The 22,141-nt window shown below is 40.9% G+C and overlaps 1 protein-coding gene across 2 annotated transcripts in view; it reads left to right on the top strand.

The window, feature by feature from the left end:
- LATS2 (large tumor suppressor kinase 2) overlaps positions 1-22,141 on the top strand; it is a 48,095-nt gene that overhangs the window by 858 nt on the left and 25,096 nt on the right. Inside the window, exons 1-2 of one of the 2 annotated variants that reach the window (XM_040054891.2) lie at positions 1,897-1,975; positions 3,360-3,941. In XM_040054891.2, coding sequence (XP_039910825.1) covers positions 3,597-3,941 — 345 coding nt within the window. In that variant the 5' untranslated portion in view covers positions 1,897-1,975; positions 3,360-3,596. Of the gene's footprint in view, positions 1-1,896; positions 1,976-3,359; positions 3,942-22,141 lie in introns of those variants that run through there. The other variant, XM_040054890.1, reaches the window with a different exon arrangement.

Here is a 22,141-nt window from a genome sequence, read left to right as displayed (position 1 = left end):
AGAGGCGGGATCGTTTTAGGGAAAATCCCCTTTCTGCTTTTCTTCACTTCCACAATGTGCCCAATTATAAAGAGAAACGCGGTTTGTGTAATAATAAAATTCCTGAAACGCTTCCCCCCAATTGTAGCCTTCCGTACAAAGTGAGCAGTCCCTGCTTCCTTGAGTTTGTGTTCCAAAAAAGCCCCCAAAGCGATACCTGTAAATTGAGAGAGGGAAGGATGTTGTAGCAGTTTCTTAAAACTTTACTCCTTCCTATACTGCAGTGATTGCAAGTTCAGCTCACTCCAGTGCCTGCACAGTTACAGGGAAACCAGCTCGGGTGAGCTTTAGTTTCTTGCCTTGTGTCCCAGCTCCACAGAGCCACTGCAGCCTGTTAGTGAATGAAGAAACAGGAGAGTGAAGAGATGGTGCTGCTGGGACAACAGACATCAGCATATAATTTCAGTGTCTCATTGTTTGGTTGTTGACAGAACAGCTGTTGGTATATCTCAAATGAAACAATCAGTTACTCAAAAATTGTTTAACTTGATGTGATTAAAGTAATGCTGCACCTGCTTGAAGTGTCATGTCTTCAGGATAATGGACAAGCTTCTAACTAGTGCAGAACATGTCATGTTTTTGAAAAGACCTTAAGACTGTTTAGTCAGAACGGCTAACAACTCAAAAATAATTTCTTCTGATGGCAGGAAGGCTATTGATACATTCATGCTGCAGATTAGAAAGATTTGAAGTTATCCAATTCCAGATGTATGGCTAGAAATGCTTAGACAGAATGAGGCATACTACATATCTTTTAAAGTATACAACCTTTTCTTTTTTTTTTTTTTCTGAAAAATGCAAATCACAGGAAGATACAAGAAAAGCCAGCAGCTTGTCTTTCCTTGTAAATCATCTGTTATAATTACTGTTCTTTTTTTTTCCTTATCTTACATATTTAGTTAAAAAAAAAAACAAACTGCAAAATATGAAACAGATTTGCAGTTAGCTCCAATACTTACTGCTGATGCTGCTCTCGTCCATACTGTCAAAACGAGCAACATTTCTTTCTGGTTTAAGCAGTATTGTAAATGTAAGCTGAGGAAGTTGCCAGCTGGATTGACCCAGTATTATTAGACTCGAGCTTAGGCTAAAGGTCACAGAAGTTCTTTATGTGAAGCATGTGTGTAAGTGGGAAAGCAGTCTTTTGCTGCAAAAAGGTGGGGGGGCTTGCAAGCTTTCCCAGTATGTCCCAGACCTGAGGATTGGCACAGGGACTGAAAAGGAAGGACAACCCAGAGGTCTGAACTAGGCCATATGGTGCCTGGTGCTGTCAGGAAAAGAAAGACAATTATAGACCAATTAATTGCTCTTTATCTTCTAAGCACTAGCTAGTTATGATGTAATCCAAAGAAGGCTGCAATACTATTGTGTTTTATTTTTACCAAGCCTGTGCATTATCTTTTACTATATTGTGTCCAAGTAGAAAAAAATCTGTTCTTGAGATCCTGAATTGCTTTTGTCTTCACTTGGGACAATGAAAGCTTGATCTGTTACTGACCAATAGCTGGTTTGTGGAAACATTAAAATCTAGATGAACAGCTTTGGCACTTCCCTTAAAACAATTGGCAAATGTCACTGTCGCTTCTCTGTGAGTTAGTGTTGCAGGGTATTCATGGAGAGCACCGAATGGAGGAGCTCAAGGCCTCAAACACATTATAGGTGGATTTTTGTTAATGGAGCATTTAAATCTTAACAAAAAAAGTTGACTTGGGTTAATCTTAAGTGATGGATCTATGCTTCTGCATTTGAGGCTGGGGAACCATCATAGAAGAGTCTGGGATCTGACTGCACTGTTGTATTTCAGACCTTGGTTGTAGAGGAGAGTTTGAAGGGGACTCTGTCCTGATGATGAAGTGGTGGTGGGCTTCAGAGATGACTGTATCCTGAGTCTGTGGGGCTTCACAGCTGTAAGCTGTTGCTTGGCAGAGAAGTGATGGTAAATGCATGGAAATGGTTAGTTTTCTGAGAAATGCTACAGCAGTCAAAAAGAGTTTTTAGTGTGAGCATGGAAAAATAAAGAACAATACTTCCTGGAGAAACCCTTTTCAGTGATAAATGTCCTATGATCAAAAGTGAAGCACCTTAAAAAAAAATCCAATTAATTTCCGAATGCTGTCGAGAAACATACAGTATGTTACCATCCTCTGTATTTGCAATTTGGAAACAACTGAATGAAATTCTTCCCTTACCAGCAAGGTGGCTGGAGCACCGCTCAGAAGTCACTTTGCAAGTGCAAATGGCAGCAGAGGAAGCCAACTTGCATAACCAACATCAAATAGCTAAGGTTGCATTTCTGATGAGGCTGCCTTTCTAATCCTGTTCCAAACACACCATCATTTCATGTTTGTATTATGGTGGTGCATAAAGATTTAGTTAAGGTAGGATTCTCGTTGTAACTTTGTGCTGCATGGAGATCACAAGTTGTATAGTAGCTCAGGTGTCCTGCAGAGGTGTTCTCTGCTGCATGTCAGCTCTTCTGACAGCTTTATGTTCTCTGCTGCATGTCAGAAGAGCTGACATGCAGCAGAGAACATAAAGCTGTCTCAAAGTCTTCTTTTTCTATGTTGGGATGCTATACGATTTGATTCTTCATCTTCTGCCCGTACTGTGAAGCTCCATTTACCCCTTTATTCCTTTTCTTCCCTATAAGGCACAGCCAATGGAATATTTTTTCATTAGCTTTCCTCTCTTCTTTTTTTTCTCCCCTCTTTCTTCCAGTTTTGGTGAGAACTGTTACCTTCAGGCTTTGCTAAGTTATTCACGTGGAAAGGCAAAATGTCTTGTCTTTCTGTTACTCAGTTTCTTATTGAAATACTAGAAGTTGCTATGGTTATTTCCATTGTATTCCATCAATATTTCCATTATAAATCTTTTTCATTAACTTCTGAAACTGTGCTCAGCTAGTGTAAAACAAACAAAATCTTAAGTGGGGGAAAAACATTTCATGAACATACTCTTCCCTAATTATGAAATAGGATAGACTTGTCCAGAATTCGGTTATGCAATTGGGTAGGAAACTTGCCACAATTAGGTGCTGTAAAATTCTTAAATTAGTTTTTTTAAACCTTAGTTTTTAGGAGTTTTAATTTATTTTGAAAATTAAACTTAAAAAAAAATTAGTGATTTATTGGTTATGTTGAGAAAGCCTTCTAAAATCCTGTTGAAAACAGATAGTGACAATTGTTAAAGGGTATACAACTGTGACAGCTTAAGAAATTAAACTGATTAATTTTCACTTGATTAATTGTCATGCTGTCCCTTCAGAGGCATTTACAATATCAGCTTAATTGAATGTACTTTTTATTTTTCTTTTGTTTCAGACGCTGTCAGTCTGCAAAATGATGATTCCACAGAGTTTTATTTTCTGTAGGAAATGTGAAGACTGTGAGCTGAAGTAAAACATTGGCAGAAATCTCTTGAGAATTTTGCCTTCTCTTCTTCTCTTTGAAGGATTATGTTTACAATAAGTTGATACCATCAAGAGACACTTTTTTGAAATAATTTAAAAGCAACAAAGAATAAAGCTGTATTTATGCTCAGAGAAAACTGGATCAACAATGAGGCCAAAGACTTTTCCTGCTACGACATATTCTGGAAACAGCAGACAAAGGTTGCAAGAGATTCGAGAAGGTTTAAAGCAGCCATCCAAATCTTCAGGTCAGGGACTGCCGATTGGAGCAGGCAGTGAAACTTCTCTGGACCCTAAGATTTTATTAGGGAAGGATGCTGCAAGGCAGCAGCAGATGAGACAAACGCCCAAGTTTGGACCATATCAGAAAGCTCTGCGAGAAATCAGATATTCTCTGCTGCCCTTTGCTAATGAGTCGAGCACCACAGCAACAGCAGCCGTGGAAGTTAACAGGCAAATGCTCCAGGAACTGGTGAATGCAGGTTGTGATCAGGTACGTACAAGTTGGGAGCGGGGATTGGCGCTGCTGTCAAAACAAGTTTCTACTCTGGGCTGAAGAAAGGATTTTGATGGTGGCTGTCAGAATCATGGAAATGCACGGATTCTTGTGGCAGTTGTATTGCAGTATGAGCAGCATGGTAGATGGACTTACTGGGGACAGGTGTGGGCTTCATTTATGTTAAAGACAGTCATGGTGACCTCTAGGATTCTTCTATTCTTCTGTTATTTCCCCAGTTGATATATGAGGCTGAACAGGGTAGCTTGTCTTTTTTTCTTTTTTTCTTTCTTTTCTTATTTTTTCTTTTTTTCTTTTCCTTCATTTTCCCTGCAATACTTAGTGACAAGCCTTAGTTGTGAGTAATAGTGTGGAATTTTGTCTAGCACATCTAAGCCCAGCTCACTGTCAGAAATAACTTTTAAGAAATGATAGACGCAATACCTGGTATTTGAAGAATCTCACTCTCTGTTGGCCAGAAGCAGAGGGATTTGGATGCATGTTCAGCTGACTGCAGTGATTCTGTCCACACCTTTTCTTCTTCGCTGTCTCTGCTTCAATTAAGAGGTAGTAGCACTGCTGAGATCAGAGACTTGATGTAGAAATGGGTTTTTTTGTCATCCTGGGATTGTTACTAGAATATATTCTTAATTCAAAGACTTTTCACATGGTGCAGAATGCAGTCTCGTTCTGTTGAGCTGCAGTCATCTTGCTTGTGCTTCCAGTGTTGGTGTCAACTTTTACCTCTGCCCAGGAGTAGTTCAAAATTTTCTTTTTTAGAGAAAAAAGTGCTGGTTTGAGTTTAGATTTTGAGTGTTGTAGGAACACTTTTTCCCTTGTGACTGAATAGCAGTTGCTCACAAGCTAAAACATTTCCATTTATAGTCCTTGATACAAATTGGAGAGATTTTAAACCAAAGTGCTTTCAGTGGCATCTCCTTGATTTCAAAACAGCCCCCATTCAGTCATGGCAGAGTGCGTCTCTTCACTCTCCTAGGCTATATTCTGATTCTGTATAACAAAGCTAACATCAAGCATTATTATAAACAATGTAATAGTATGCATTTCCCTGGAGCTGTGTAAATATTAATTAGTGCTGTTTCTATGCCAAAGAGTTTATGCTATACAAGATAATCAGAGCTAGAGTAGATTGCATATCTAATAAGAAGTGCTGCAGAACAACTAAACACTTGCTAGTCCAGTGAACCAAGATGCTGTACTGAACTATTTACCTGGAGGAACCAAGGACTTTCTCTGATCTCTAGTGTGCTATGAAAACAGTGTTTTTTAGAACTCTAGCTGCTGAATTTCCCTAGCTGTTTAGGATGGGAACACTTCTTGTGCATATGAGCCAAGGTTAAATGAGCACAGCTGGATTCTGAATTGGAAATGCACATTTGGTAGGTTACAGGGATGAATCATTCACACACAGAACTTGACTTGATGGACTGAAATCTTGGAAAGTACTTTGAGCACACTACAGCACAGTAATGTTAAGCCAATGTACAAAACAGAAATACCTGAACACCTGTTAAAATGTCTTGGTATGCAAAGCAGTTATGAAGTATATGTGTAACTTTTTTAATATATTCAGCTATTTTGACTTCAATGTCCATACAATGATATTGCTGCTTCTACAGCATTGAACCCAGTACTGACTCTGATGTGAAGATTTTTGCTCCTTAAATTTTGCCCACATTTTCTGTTGGGCTTTTTTTTTGCTCCTCCTCATTGGCCATGATCCTTCCATTCCCGCATTTGTTGTTTCTCCCTAGCTGTGACTTGTTGCCTGGCAATGGCGTTGTTGGGCCTATTCTTTAGGTGTGTTTGGCACTCCGGTCTAGGCTTAACCAGGATCACATTTGGCTAAAGTCCAAATAGAGATTTCAAGACTGGAATCCTGTGAATAAAAATGCTGAACTTCCTAGTGTGAGTCCAGACGACATGAGGATTCACAGTCCTATAGAGTTGTGAATGAGTGGAGCTTCTTGAGATGATGTGAATGGTATCTGACCTTGGAGATGGCACGATGTAGGGTGGCAGACCTGATTACAACCTGTAGATTTTTCTTTTCTCCCTGGTGCCTGAATTGTTTTGAATCAGATGCTGAACAGTTTCATAACATATTTTGTAAATCAGTGATCCAAACCTACTGCTTGTGCATCAAAGCCTTTAAATGCCTACCACTTGGACATCTTCTGTAGTCCTGTAGGCAGCTCACAGATCTCTGATTTAACAGAGAAGGGAAGGCAGCTTCAGTTTCTTTGGGAATGTTTTTATTTATCTCTGAACCCAATGCTCGTGTGAGGTTGGTAAATGGACCCAAACTTCCCCTTTCAAAAGCCAGGAGCAGCCCTGTTGAGGTTAAGGATTTCAGTCTGTGAACAGCTCATGTTCTACTTGAGCCTTCCATTAGAGCAAGCCTGCAGAATACAAAATCTTACCCCTCCTGATCCTGCTTCATGGTACACAAATCAGCTGTTCAGCAGCTGCAAGCATCCTGAAGTGTCTGGCAGTTTGTCATAAGAAACTCTAATCATGAGCATTCTAGGAAGCTGTGAAGGAGTCAAGGGCTGTAACACTCAATTTGATCTTATGAGAACTCTGTTTTCCAGCTAGATTTGGGCTGATGCTTTTTGGTGTTCTAGGACAAAACACTGAACACTGAAAAGTAACAGTGACTTTGTGGGAAATGTCGTGGACAGCCTGCAAGGGTCAGGATTCTTCTTCAGTCTGTTTATCAGGCCACAGTAAGGATTTTTGGAAGGGTGAAGGGAAGTAGTGACAACTGGAAAGGAAAAGAATTTTAGAGGCTGGGGAAAGGATACTTCAGTTTAATACTCTTAGTAGCTCCACTTGTCTGTCATATCTGTAGCATGGAGAGATTTTAACAACCATTTCACATCCTACAAGAGATGTTGCTTATTGGGGTTTGTAGCTCCCTGTTCTGCCTAAAGTGACTCTTTAAAGTTTAAAGATGAAATTGAAATTGGTTTTATTAAATAAAAAGGAAACATAACATTTTATTACTTTACTCTTGCTCTATTAAAGTCCCACACAGCCAGGAAATTCATTATAAACCAATTGGTAGACTTAACAAGTATATGAAATGCAGTGTAATTCGTAAAGTAAATATCAAATTCTCATGTCTTTCAGTTACATTCATCATAGGTGTTACATGTGCAAACAGACTTTTTTTTTTTTTTTAATTGGTTAGGAAGTTGCCAGTATTCTTTTAAATTACCTATTTTCTTCTAGAAAGATTTTTCAGCCATTGTGTAGTTTATGGTTTTATAGTGAAATCTGATTCCCTAAACTTAATGGAGACTTCACTGTTGCTGACTTGAAAGAAGCCATGATTACTTTTTTTTTTAAGAGATAAAAAACAAAATAACACACATAATTAGTCATTGTTTTTCTGAAACAAATGGAGCAACTTGTCTGTTGTTTGCTTAAGTCATCTTTTCAACTGTAATTATTTAGTGAGTTTCAATCAAAATTAATTAGTGCAGCCTGAATAGTTTTGAAACTCACAGAACATGACTGCAAAAGACCAAACCTTTTTCGTTGTGAAAGCTTGAAGCCAGAAGCACACCTATCATGCCATTCTTCAGTAAATAAAAGCCCTTGTGCTTGGAAGTGTAACTTGCAGTCACTGTAGGGGGACAAGAGTGTGGAGCATCAGTCCTGTGGGCTGGTAAACCACTGGAATCACCTGGGGCAGCTGGGTGGCGTTTGGGGTGTGGTGGTAAATGCAGCTGCTGTTGTGGACTGAGTGTTTCTAATGAATAGATGCAATTGAGTGTGTGATCAGTGGCATTCCAACAACCTGAATGGGCTGTACTGTACTTACTGTACTTCCTTCGAGCATAAACAGCCACTGACATTGTAATTTAGAGTGGGCTGCAGCAGTTTGAGATGAACTGTGGCACATTACACACTTGTCACTTTTGTGGAGGTTTTTTTATTTCCCTCCACCAAACTTTCCTTTGAGCAAAGGGTGCCTTTTCTGGGTGAAGATTTCTAGACATGGTTTGTTTGGGCAGCTATTTTTAAGAAAATATCATGTTTTAGGATTTTTTACAGGCTACATACTGCCAGTAACATGCTATCTGCTGTACAACTATGAATATGTGAAGCGGGGAAGTTCTTAGGCTTCATTTTCTCCAGAGGCTTTTTAAAATATCTGGAGTAACACATGTACCACCCATGCCAATATCAGGATATTTTGAAGGGGAAGATCTGCCCATTGGTTACTAATGGTAGTGTCTTTTAAGGAGATGGAATACTGTAATGTGTATAAGAATATCAAGTTGACTACCTTGTCATCAGTGTTAGACTGAATTAATGAGATTCAGTTTGTAAGAGTGGGGTGGGGGTTTTTGTTGCCTTTTTTTTTTTTTTTTTTAATTCCTCCTTGCATTGCAGGATTCTTTCAGTCTCTTTATGGCTTACCTTCTTTTTATTGGACTCATTTGGCAAAGATTCTACCCTGGTTTGGGAATGCTGATTGGTTTCAGGTTTTGAGAATGAGGAATAAAGTATTTCTCTCAATTTGAACAAATATTTGCAGTTCTTTAAGTGAGGGAAATTCTGTTCTGCCAAGTAGAGCTTGGGCAAAAAATCCTTTTTTTGCATTTAGTATGTAGAACTAGTATTGCTTGTCCGCCTGTGATCCATATGCCATCAAGCAGTGTGTTACTGAGCAGGACTTTTCACTATATTATTGGAGTGACGATGGGAGGCAGATACAGTGTAGAGTTTTGTTTTGAGAACAGACTTGCTGAAGCTTTGCTGTAGTAAAATATCTGTTCTGATGTATTTGTTAAGAGGACAAGTCTAAAAAGACAGCTTGCCTTCAAGGCAAAGAACAGAAAATTTTGTAATAGCAAATAAGAGAATTCATTCCATAACGTTGGCCTGTCCTGTAACAAAATCTTGTGTTTAGCTGAGTAAACTTTACCTGTGTTAGGAATTTTCCCTGCCCAGGATGAACATCTTAGTCATCTGGATGTTTTCAGTCCAGATTGTTTGGTTAATGAAAAGTGACTGAAGAATGAGCTGTTATAAGATTGCCTGGGTTGTTCTGTGGGACATACATTAAAGGTCAGGATCACAGAATATTCTGAATTGGAAGGAATCCACAAGGATCATCAGGTCCAACCCTTAAGTGAATAAACCATACAGGGATCTAACCTGTGCCCTTGGTGTTGTTAGCACCGTGCTCTGACCAGCTGAGCTAATGTGGTGCAAGTCATTACAAGCTGTGCTGCTTGTAGAAGTATTTTGGGTTCCAGGGAGGAAAAAGGGATCTTCAAATGGGGGCACTCACTGCTGAATGCAGGAGAAAGGTTTTATTTTAGCAGCTGAAGTAGATCTGATAATTCAGGCCAACAGTCTCTTGGGTGTTCCGTTTGCATCCATTATTTGAAGGTAAGTTGTTCATTCTGCCTTCTCTATACTAGATGTATTGAGGGCTTGTTTCATAACATTTTCCTACACTTTTTTGTCTTTCTAACCTCCCTTTTTGGTTTCAGTGTTTCTGAGATATTTCCAATATAATGCGGTGTTCTTCCATCAAAGCATGTAACGGAATGTGTTTTCCCACTAATATGCCTGAGGTTAGCAACTTAAGTCATTTCAGTTCTTACTTGCTTCAGAAAAAAAAAGTGAGTCATAGCTTTCCAGGGGCTGAAAGCAAGAGGTGGAGATTGCCCTTCAGCTGAGAGCTTCTGACACCTTTCTCTCCTAAGTCCTTTCTCTTGTCTCCAGTCTTCCTCTGTTTCTGTCACTTCTTGATGGTACTTAGATTCTCTGTGTCATGGCACAACTCCCACAGTGTAGTTGTGAAGGTGCTCTTGGTATTGTTCTGTGTGAGCCTGTCTTGGAATATGCTTGTCCTGCAGAAGGCAGAAAAGTATTTTCCCTTGAGTTTTTGTGGCGGTGGAAATATTTCTTAACAGTCGTAAATGATTGCACGTTCTCCTTTGCATGACAAGATTTGGCAGCTGGGCAGTAATATTGCACTGAACTAGAGTATTTTAAACTCTGCCCTTAATTCTTGTTAGTCTTTTTTCTTCTTTATCAAACTATAGAATAAATTACATTTTGGTAGTAGGATTGTGTTTGAAATGACAGGAATCAGATGCTAGACTTCAGCTGTAGATAAGTGTGAATCTTGCGTTATCTTACACTTTCCTGTTCCTCAGATAAACATTCTAGAAGCTTGGGAGTTAATATAAAAATATAAAATTGTATCTTGCTGTAACAGGGTACAGGATCAACTTGCACTGGATGCTTAAATTGTATTTGTTAAAAATGCCAGTGGAATTTTGAGCTATGGATTTTTTTTTTTTTTTAGTGGGAAAGGAAATGACTTCTTCACAGTCACTAAAAAATGTGCATAAGCGTTTGCTTCAGTGTCTGAATAAAAAGCCCTTGTGACCAAAAGTGAAGATTGCCATTATTATTCTAACAGGAAGCTGATATCACAATAGTAGTAGGGTGTAACTGTTCCTTTTGAATTTTTTATGTTGTTTTCAGCCTAAATCTCTGCTATTATTTCAACTTGTATCTGAGAGGAACCAATGTGATTTTATATTTATAGCGGGACTGAAAAATAGCCTCTCTGCATTGGGAGGGGGATATGGGGTGTTTTTTGCTTGCCTGTGGTGGTTCTTTTCTTTTCTTTCTTAAAGAAATTGAATGGCACTTTTAAACTTAGATTTCAGCAGAAGGACTTGATACAAGACTTTTGCATGCTACAGTCTTTAGGGGTAGGTCAAGGTGTACATTTAGAGCTCAATTCAGCCTAGGAATGTAGGAATGTTTTTCAGTAGTTACTAAACTAATTAAAAGCTTATGTTAAAGCTGCAAATTGACTCTCACTACAATGAAAATAAAAATTCATGTGATATGCAGGTATATGCCATACTTCTGTGGAGTGATTATTTTTAAATTTTCTTTTTCCTAAAGCATGGGCTAATATACATAGCATACAATTACATTCGTTTTTCCTCAGTTTTTTCTTGCTGTACCCCCATCTCGAGCAGACCACACCTTGTTGGTGCTCCCATGGGACCAGCATTCAAATTCTGCTCAGCAGCTGCTTGTGGTGGCAACTCCTATAGAATGCGTTGTCCACGTGTCCCTCTTCCATAAATCAGGCTCCAGTACTTGCACTCTTTGCCCCTTGGATGCTGCATGTCTCTGTGACTTGCAAATGCTTGTGTGCAGAGCTGTCTGAAGTAGATGAGAGATGTGAAAGAGCCCTTCAAATCTTTTCACTTGGTGGTGCCAGCTGCTGTTTTTCTCATGTAGTGGATATGTCCTTTAATTCTCCACCATTGCCTTGAATCACTTTTAAGAAACAGCTGGTTAGACCCAGGTTTTCCTTTCTTTGGCCTCAGAAAGAATTTTGACTGGATTACAAGCTGCCTGTGGCTGTAGCTACACTAGGATAGATGTTCCACAATCAAGTACTGCTGGAACAAATGCAGTTTGCACTAGTAAAATCAAGCAGGGACAGACATACGATCATTGTTTGCTTAAAGCTACAAATGTTTGTGATAACTTGGGCTTTAAACTTATGTAGATTATGTGTACAGCACCTGAAATGCGTCTAACTTCTTTCACTCTTGCTTATGTTCATAACCTAATTGTGAGTGTAGATTAGATCTGACATTTTTATGTTGCTTGGAGCTGAGGCTTAGAGTGGGAAATGCTGGCCCTTATTTCTAAGTTTTTATAATTCCCTAGCTTTTTGGAAAAAAATAAAATTAAATTTAACAATGCCTCTGATTACCAAATTAGAGGCTGAAGTTGCTGCAGCGTTGTGGTCTGTGGTCCTATCATAACAGTAGCAGTCTCATACTGCCCAGGCTTGAGAGGGATCCCAATTTCCCATCTCCAGAAGATGCTTTAATAAGAGCCTGATGAAAGTCAGCTAGTCAAACTCTTCCTGTCTGCCTGCTCTACACATCTGCACATCACCCCAGATATTGTTTCTGATAGAAATATTTTTGACTTTATGTTACTGGTCAGCTTCTGTTGAGGTGGTTCTGTCAGCTCAGATCTTCATGGAGTCTCCCAGCTATGGCTGCAGCACAGCAAAACTAGTTTGTTCCTGATGGTCTTGTCCTGCCGTCTGGGCAGTCACTGGCAGTTCACAAGAAACTTCTGGGTTACAAATTGACGGGCAGAAATTTGGTTTCATACAAGCTGTACATGTGTGCATGTTTGTGTTGGGATGACTGCGGTGTCTGCATGGTACCAGCTGTTTGTGAAGAACTTAATCCACAGGATTTGATACTGCATTGAAGATTTCTTTTTCAGTCTAAGGAAACAATATTCTGATGTTTGAGGCTATGTTCTGCTTCCCTGCAGCGCAAGAGATGGATTTTTCCTTATGAGAAACTTGTGCTCTTCATTTTGAGTGAATCCAAGTAATTAAAAATATTTCCCTAGGGAGGTGAAGGATGAAAAGAACGAGAGAGGATATGAAAATACTTTAAAAAATTTATTTCTAGGTCAGTTAATTTTCAGAAGGCTGAGGCTGAAGAACGCTGTGTACCCGTAACTTTGTGAATCAGGTAATGGCTGTGGCAAGGACGGTCTGTGAAAATAACTCTGTTCTGTGCTGCTGCTTTGTCTTTAATTGTTATCAGTGTATGTGTGCATGTGTGAAACTTACTGTGACACAGAGTCACTTATGCACTTAGAGAAATACATACACAGTGGGTATTGGGAAAATGGTGAGATTTAAATGTATAGTGCTTGAATGACCAAGCATTTTGCAACTATTTTCTATGCCCTTCATTGTCCTCCTTTTCTATATCCTTCATTACTCTAACTCAAGATTTGTAAAATGCTCATTTAATCCAAAGCAAAGATGCAGGGTCTTGCATCTCACATGCATAAAATGCTAGAAAGAAGACTACTGCTACTGGGTTGTAGTACAGTTAAGTTTCTGCCCTTTAAAGAGACTGACTTTAGAAGGAGAACTAGCAGTGTAAAATTGCTCCTGTAAAAGTCTTTATATGGCTATGATTTTATCCACTATTTGAATCTGTTGGTTGGGGGTTATTTCAAAACAAAATGTCAGCAGAGACTCAGAGATCACTGTTGCTGATTTGCAGCTTCGTTCCCTCCCTTCTGTTTTGTTTTGTTCTCCCGCTGTATCAGTTCTTATCTTCCAGACTATTCAAGTCTATACCTTCCTTTCTTTACCTGTTGTCTATTGCATTGCTTTTTCTGCTCCATTGGTTTGAATGACTAATATTCAATACCTCCTACAGGCCTTAGTTTATGCACTTCTGAACACCCTAAATAAGTTGATTTTTTTTAATACATATAATTGAAAACTACTGAGAAATAACTCTTTTTTAGCCTTTCTTATAAGAAACTTTGATGTGACATGTTGAAGAATTATAAATGCAACTGTAATGTGACTTTGCCAGCACACACTGTATGTTTTTGTTTTTGCATCTTTTCGTCCATTCAGCATCAGGGCTTCACAGGCTGTGCTTGTGCAGCCACCTGTCCTGCTCATGCTTTTCTTCCAGCATTGCCACAGTTGCTGTATTCCTTCCACCATCCTGCCAGATCTCAGCCTGATAAAGATGTATAGAATCCAATTCAATCAATGTAATTTGAACCTTTGAAATACTAATTTGTGTGGGGTATCCTTGTTTACAAAAAAAAAAAAAAAAATCTGGTTGTACCAATTAAAAATACAGAAGATAAATTCATTCCATATTGGGCTGGTTTTGTCCTGGCTCCAAATGAGTGCTCCAAATGATATGCATTATGCCTTGGTGGAGCCTGTTTTTTCTGGTTGTCCAGCACAGTTTGATTCTATTTCAGATGATCCCTGTATTTTAAATGATCACCTGATTGCCCATGTGATCTGTGCTGCCCAGACATGGTAGCAATGGTGGCAACCTGCTGGCTGTGTGCTGGAGCAGAGTGGAATTTTTCTTCCAGGTGCTTCAGCAGTTGCTATGCTGGAAACTCACTTCCATCTCCTTCCTGCGATCATTTCTTGCACGTTGGCCATCCCTCATGTTTAGAAAATCTTTTTATTATGTTCTTTAATGCAAGCACTGTGTCCATTGAGTGCTTTCTGGAAGGTGTTCTCTGACAAACCTGTTGAATGTGTGGTGCTGAGGTCCTGCAAATAGTGGAGAGAAGCTACTGTTGCAGTGTTCAGCCCTGCAAATTGAAGACCTAGAGCCTCAGGCTCTACAAGTGGGCAAAGTCATCAGTGTCAGCCAGGACACGTGGCAAGCCAGCTCCTCCATAGTACAAGAGGACCTCGCTGGGAAGTGCCAGCAAATTCGAAAGCAAACCACAAGAATTTTCATTTGCGTTGGTGTGCCTCCCCCCGCCCCTCATCTCTCCGTTTGCTGAGAAGTGAACCTTCAGGGTTCTTAACCACATGAAAGTAACTAGAAAAAGTATTTTTTCAGGATTACTTTGTTGCTGTAAAATCATTTGCAACAGATTTTTCCAGGAATTTCTCTGTGATTTGTTAGCCTTAGAAACTGGTGGATGTTGAGAACTTGCTGTTGCAGGCCCTGCTCCTCACTCAGGCACAAATGGGTTCTCAGATTTGCTGCCAGGGAGAGTCTGTTGGCCCCTGAGTCTGCAACACCACTGCTCAGGAGAGCGAGTCTGGGACACAGCTCTGCTTTGGAGGCAGGGCTGCCTTCTCCCAGATTCCTGGGAAGGTCAGAGTGTCGTGCTATGTTCAGCACCTCCAGGAGCACTATTTTGGGCAAATAGCGATGCTACATGCTTAGCAGGATTTCTTGGTTTTTTGCAAAGAACCGTTTCTGGCTTTGAGCAGGAGGGTTTGTGCTCCCAAGCTCACCACTGTGTAGTGGGGTGTGAACTCAGTCTTCGCTCCTCCCTACACAGGCCAAACAGCAATAGCTGTAGCATCAGCACAGCATCTACTTCTACCTGGGGCAGACCAGTTATCTTCGTTTCTGCCAGGCATATAGCTTCCTTTTCTTCCTCTCTCCCATTAACTTAGGGAAGCAGGACCACTGACAGAGCCCTGAGTCAAACTAGTGAAGCCCTCCTCGCACATGAACTACTGAGCCCATGAATTTGGGGAAACTCCTGCCACTAAACAGGGAGCTAGTTTGTTTTGCCACATTCACATAGTAGTTTTGTCATTTCCCAGTCTGAGAAGAGGCTCTTTTTTTTTCTTTTTGACTCACAGATCATAGCAGCTAATGGGTAGAGGAAATATTGCTGTTGAGGTTTAAACTGACAGGAGAGTGGTATCTGACAATGATGATGGCCAATGGGAAGCATAACAGGGATGAAGCTCCTGTTACAAGCAGGAACTGGGGGAGTGAGCAGAGAGGATGATATTTGGCATTTACCTGGGGGGCAAGGGAGTTGGGTCTCAAAGGTAGTAGTGCTGAGCTCAACCATTAATATCAAACTGGTTGTTTTAATTGGAGTATCTGGCTTGAGATCATGCTCAGGGAAAGCCCTTCTCTTCCACTCTGCAGGGTGGAAGAAGCAGCAGCCTGAGCCTGAACTGCTTCCTGCGCACCAGGGAGAGCAGTGTGGGGTTCCCACCAGAGTTCCCCCAGTGTGTGCTTGCTGGCTCTAGCTGGCATCACTGCAGAGGTGCTTTCCCCACCTTCTCAGTTTACTGAATTTAAGAGCTCCAGGTTACCTTGCATTCCTCCTTCCCACCCTGTTTTCAGTTTTTTGTTTGCTTGCTGTCTAAAGTCATGCTTAACCCCCCATTCTGCCCACGTGTTCTGCTCACAAGGCTTAATTGCTTTTTGTACTTTCAGGTAACACCCTCCCCTGTTCCAAACGCCTGGCTTCTGTGCTTGTTGCAGTGATTGTTCTTGTTTTTGAGAAAATAAAGGATTTGCTTTTCATGTAAAAATATCTTTATTATTTCCATATGCAAGGAGAAATCAGGGCAGGCATGTTTCCAGGTCAGCCTGGAGATGGGGTTGGATAGTGAAACTCACTGTTCCAAAAATGGGCTGGAGCCGGCAGCAGTTCATGATCTGCTGAGCAAAGCTAACTGCCTTGGAGGGAGGTGGGATCCCTTTTTTGGGTGCACATGCATCATGCTGGTATTCTTCTGCTCTGGAGAGGGGTCAAGCGTTGCCATAATTAGCATTTTACTCTGTTAAGTGCTTATGTTTGTTTTACAGTTTCCTCATAATCAGGTTCTTTCAACTCATAATTGTAGGCATGAGTTTTGCATAAAAGATTACAAAGGAAAGGTTCTTAAGGCATAGTTCTATACTGCAGGAGTATCTGAGTAGAAGACATTTGCAGTCTTGGGCAGTCTTGTATAGTCCCAAGATTGTGCTCAGTTGGCAACTGTACTTTGGATTTTGTTGTCTGTAGCCTTTTTGTGAATCTTACTGCCATGTGTTTCTGGATTTATATGAATGTGATGTGGATCTTTTTCATCTTTGCATTTTGCTAGGTCATATTTTTACTTCCTTCAGGCATATTTTAGAGATCTCTTTAAGGCTTTTAAAATTAGTCAGCTTGAATTTTTCCTTTAGCTTCACAAAAGTCACTACAGAAGTAAAAAAGGCACAGAAGGGGAATTACAGGCAGCATTAAAAATGTTCCTTCAGAACAGAAAAGCAGATTTAACATGAATTAAAAACTCAGCTCTGTTTGAGAGTTGCAAAAGCTCTTTTATTCACCAGAGAACTGTTAAAGCTAGTAATTTTTGGCATGGTATCCGTCAGGGAAGCGTGACAAAGTGCAGTGGAATGCACTGAGCTGCGATCCAGCTTGTAGTGTTATATGACTTTTAGTGCATGGAGCATTGCAGGAAATGCTGCGGGGGGATGGGAAGGCCTTTTAATTTCATCACCGAGTAACAGTGTCCTCCTTCCTCCGACCCCACCTGCAACAACATGTGGTCCACCTTGGTTGCTTGGGTCAGAAGACAAAAAGTGAACTTTCTGCCTCCAGAATCTGCTCAGAACTCATCTGTTGTCTGAGCACCGCTGTGCAGAATGCAGTGAGATGTGAAAGTTGTGTGAAAGAAGAGCAGTGTGTTTGGGATTTCAGATCGACTATGCATACAGAGTGGGATCACATCCCCAGCCCCACCATGCTAGAATATGAAGATTCGTGAGTTGAATTTCTGCCCTCGCTGGAATCAGCTGTAAAATTCCCAGTGATTTCATTGAGCCAGAGTTTTGCTGCCCATTTTCAGCAATAAAAGAGTCCTCCTGTTTCACCAGTGCACACACATGCTAAGTCCATTTACTTAGACTTAGGTTTTGGCACAGATTTTGACCTTAAATGGAAGTATGTTCCATTTTCTTTAATATTGGTAGCTTAGATTTCAGATTGCATGGGCAGCTGAATAACCAGTTATAATAACAAGCCAAGATATTCCTGTAACTTGTAGCATACCTGGTATTTTCCCTCTCTCTTCTCTAAATTATGATGACAGTGTTCACAGAATTTTCCAAGCATTTGTAATGACATTATAAAAAAAAAATGATCACACCTTTCCTAGCAGAACAAGATCTTTGGTTTATGACCTGCATGTTAGAGACTGATGAAACCTCTGTGTGATATGGATGGCATTTCCAGTGTAAATGGCTAACAAGTTTTACTATTCACTTTGGACTTCACATTTGCATTGCAGTGATAGTCAAATAAAAAGCCATCATTTCACCCTGACATTGAAATAAAGCAGTTTGGCGCGACATCATTGTAAAAAATTATTTCTCTACCCAGAAGAGACTACAATCTGGATTGATTTTTCCAGGGTAGAGATGTAAGAGGGCTACAGTGCAGAAAAGATGGAAGGATAATGATGTTCAGTGGTTTTATTGTTTGCATAGAGATCTCTCATTCTTACTGTCTGCTTATTTAACATTCTACAAGAAGAGAGCTTGAGGTTGTACTGAAAAAATGGCTAAATGTTCAGGGCAGGAGTAAATGAGTAATCAGCTGGTGGGATGTCCTAGTCCATGCACTTCAGGTTAGAAAGAATGCAGAGTAACTTGGTGGAGAAATTGCTTAGATGGAAGCATTGTAATACTCATTGAAAGCTCATTTGGCTTTTAGCACATAGATCCTATTTAAAATTTAGGCTGTCAGATTATTACAGTTTAGAGCACTTCTGCTCTGGTTTCCTGGCTCTAAACTTTTGCAGAGAAAGGCTGCAAGTTGAAAACTGACTATTAAAATTGATATACAAGAATCATTATAGTCACTCAAGTAATGGGCTACATATGGAATTACTAGGGCTATATTACTGTTTTCTTTTGCAAGGCAGTACTTTGGATAGTTCCAACAATCTCAGCTATTGCATGTTCTGAAACATAAATCCTGCACATTTCATTTGTGGAAAAACATGCCCGAATTCAGGTTTTCACACATAGTTTTGTACGTGTGTGTGGATATATATCTATGCACATACTTCTAAGCCTGCCTGTCATTGGCCTCTGGGTTAGTCTCTGAAGGTGATGGCAGACACTGGAGAGCATGATTAAAAGTAATTAGCCATAATGCCAACAATTTTAGATGCTGATGGATGCCTTGGAGAACAGAAGTAGACAGTTACAATGCCTGTTACAGGAAGCAGATGTCGGCCTTGGAAGCACTGCTTGAACACTGCTGTTCAGGAGTCACTGCATCTGTGATTCTGCATCTCAGAGCACTGTCCAGGGCAGTGTGCACGCAGCTGGAAGCCCAAGTAAGTGGAAGCGAGGAAAGACCATTTCTCTGGAGCTGTAGAAACTACTCCAAGATGACCTCTCAGTGTAGAATGAACCTGATCACCAAAATACAGGGAACTGTCTCCATGTATCATCACCATGGAGGCTTAGCTTTGTTTTGCGCTTGGCGTGCCTGAAGAACAGAAACACAGATCTTCCCATGAACCTGCAGTGCGGTATGATGCAGGGACATGTTTAACAGTACTTGGCAACAAGCTTGCAGCTTGGCAATCAGTAGGGGCACTGTCACCACCCAGTTCTCTTAGGACAAGTTTAGGAAGTTGAAATTTGATTGCCTAACCAGGCATGTGTCCTTACCTTTGGCAGCTTTGTTGAACTTTAATTCATGCAGGAATGAAGACATTCACCTGTGCACAGCTGCACATTGTTCAGTTTTAGTTTCTGGAACTCTGTCTTACAAATTCTCCCTCCCATGCCTTGTAGTGTTGTGCTTGTTACTACTGGTGTTACCACGTTAAAGCATGTTTTAATTCTGCTTCTGAAGCACTCAAGAAGAATATTGCTCAGTGTGGTTTTACTGTAGGCCTCAATTTTAAGAATATATTTCCTCGAGGAAGAAAAGTGATCACTTGTCCCTTTTTGTTTCTTAATATTTTGCACCCTTAAAAATCTTAGAAGAAACACTCCTGTCCTTAAATAGTATTTGTGCTACTGAGTGTGCCCTCAGTCTCTGCTCAGGGGAGATGCTCTGGCACCTTGATCATCTTCATAACCCTCTGCTGGACCCCATCCAGGAGCTCTGTGTCTTTGTCTGTGTACTGAGGGGCCCAGAGCTGGACACAGCGCTCCAGATGTGCCTCACCAGGGCCGAGCAGAGGAGCAGGATCTCCTCCTTTGACCTGCTGGCACTGCTCTTCCTAATGCATACCAGGATCCCTGTGGCCTTCTTGGCCACGAGGGCACTGCTGGCTCAAGGACAGCTTGTTGTCCACCTCAGGTCCTTCTCCACAGAGCTGCTTTCCAGCAGGTCACCCCCAGCCTGTGCTGGTGCTCAGGGTTATTGCTCCCCAGGTGCAGGACCCTTCATTTGCCTTTGTTGAATTTCAGAAGGGTCCTCTCTGCCCATCTCTCCAACCTGTCGAGGTCCTTCTGAAGGGCTGCACAGACCTCTGGGGTATTGGCCACTCCCCAGTTTGGTGTCATCAGTAAGCATTTACCAAAATGATACTGGTCAAGTACTGAAATTAATAGTAATAATGAAATGTGAAAAACAATTGGCAGTTCTCCTATCAAATAACATAGGTTGAAAGCATTGGAAAGTAAGAGTCTCCTAGAAGTTTGAGTAAAGGCTGGGGGGAGAGAGGTGAGGAATACTGATCCCCTGCCAGCGTTACTGGGAACTACTAAGCAAATGTGTCAACATTAAGTGACTTTTTCAAGAGAGTATATCTGTTTGAACGTTCTCAAACTCCCTCCTCAGACTTGAGTTGTGAAAGAAGAATGAGTAGAATCATGTTCTCCACTCTGGTTTCCTCCCTCTCCTTTGTTTCAGTTTAATCAGGTTCAGACTTCTCTAGAGTTCAAAACACTGTATTTTCATAAGAAATATAGTTGCTGTGGAATAGGTCCAATATACTGTAGAGTGTTAGCGGGTTTTTATTGGCTTGATACAGTGAGATTTCTTTTTTTTTACTTCTCCTGTGGTTTAAAATTACTCATCTAACATGTTGATTTATAGCCTGTCATGTAAGACTGTTTCCCCTTGGCTATATCTTTTAAAATGATCAACTGTATTTCTGAAAAATGTCCTAGTTTTGCCTTGAAATATTAGGTGATAACTGCACGAGTAAGGGAGGGATTAACTTGTTAAACTTAGTATGATACCAATATACAAAATACAGCAATTAAAATCTTAATGCAGCACAGAGGCAAAAAAAACCCTTATGGTCTGAGTGATCACAAGCACATTCCCTTCACCTGCAAAGTTTGTAGGCTGGTGTGAAGGAAGCAGAGGAGACTCCTGGGCTGGAGCTCCAGGAGAGCAGCTTTTGTTGCGGCTGCCAGAGCCACCCGACTTCCCTCTTGTTTCTCCCCAGTTCATTCTTGCAAGCTGGGCCAGCGCTGTGTTTGTGGAGCTGAGCAGTGACTGATCAGAGAAGTGATCCAGGATAAAAATATCTTTTGGGGGACGATGGGAGGGACGTGAGCACAGTTGAGGGGTGCAGGAGAGGGAAGGCACAGAAAGCAGCAGAGGAGTTGAGCGGCGGCAGCTGCCTTGGCTGTCAACCACCATCAGAGGAAATGCCGAGAGAAAGCTCAGCCTTGCACTCACATGCTCTCCTCCTTCCAGCTGTGCTCCAGAGAGGCCATCTGCTCGATGCTGTGTTATCTTACTCCTCCTCTAGCCGAGGTCTTACTGCCCCAGCTGACCTGCTGCTGGAGTTAACCCTAGTTGTCTTGGGGCAAAATGCTTCAACAGCTGAATCACAGGTCTGTGCTAACCCAACTGGCTCTGGTGGTGAGTGTGGTCAGGCAAGAGGAAAGCAGGGAGAAGTGACAGGCAGCCAGGGACACAACAGAAATAGTTTTCTGCCAACACACTTGCAGCTGGAACAGATATGTGAACAGTAAGTTAGGAATGCTAAAAGTATTGATGTGGTCGTTTTCTACATTGCTGCGCTGATTTCATTGATGGCTCCTGGCAGGTTTGTGAGATGATACTAATGTTAAGGGTGGCGTCGAGGAGAATCTTCCCAGAGGATTGATTTTCTTACAACAACCTAAAATACATCTCACAGCTTTTGCATGTAAATGGAGTGGAGTGAGAAAGATGCATCTTCAGGACTGTGTGTCTTGACTGTTAAAGTGTGCCACTTGGCTGGTAGCCATCAGAAGTAACATTGAGGTGAACTGAGTAAAGATACTCTTAAGGGGGAAAAAACAATTTTAAAAAGGACAGTTTCAGAGATAATATGAAAACCTGAAAGAAATAGTTTTATACTTTCATGTATACTTCTGAAAATAATTGCACAATAAAAGCAAAGCTGGGTGACTTAGTTGTTTCAGTTCCTTTGGGTTCTGTTCAACACTGTCTAATATTTATCCCCTACTCTCTGTGTTGAACTGGACTTGGATTCCTGCTCACAGTGTTCCTCTAAGACACTAATTAAAGCATATGTTACTAACTGGCTTCAATTTATTTTACGTTATTTATTTATTTGTTTACATATTTCTACACTTCTCTATTCTCATGGAGCACAGTAAAGGGGCAGTGGAGGGAGGTGTTATCACAGAGCAGAAGTAGTCCTGTCTTCATGGTTTTCATCAGTTTTGGGGACCTCAATGGGCATTTCTCCCTCCCCCTGGTAGCTCCTGATCTGAAGAAGATGCAGCTGCTCTCTTGGGGGAATTGTTTACCTCTCTGTGGAATCTTGTCCTGGTCAGCTATGTGCTAAGAATGTGAATAATTCTGCTGCGGCTGCTTTATGT

Source organism: Hirundo rustica, chromosome 2 (genome assembly GCF_015227805.2).
Source record: "Hirundo rustica isolate bHirRus1 chromosome 2, bHirRus1.pri.v3, whole genome shotgun sequence".
In the NCBI taxonomy this organism is placed as follows: Eukaryota; Metazoa; Chordata; class Aves; order Passeriformes; family Hirundinidae; genus Hirundo; species Hirundo rustica.
The sequence above is the reverse complement of the archived record's forward strand: the minus strand, read 5'-3'. Positions and strand labels throughout refer to the sequence as shown.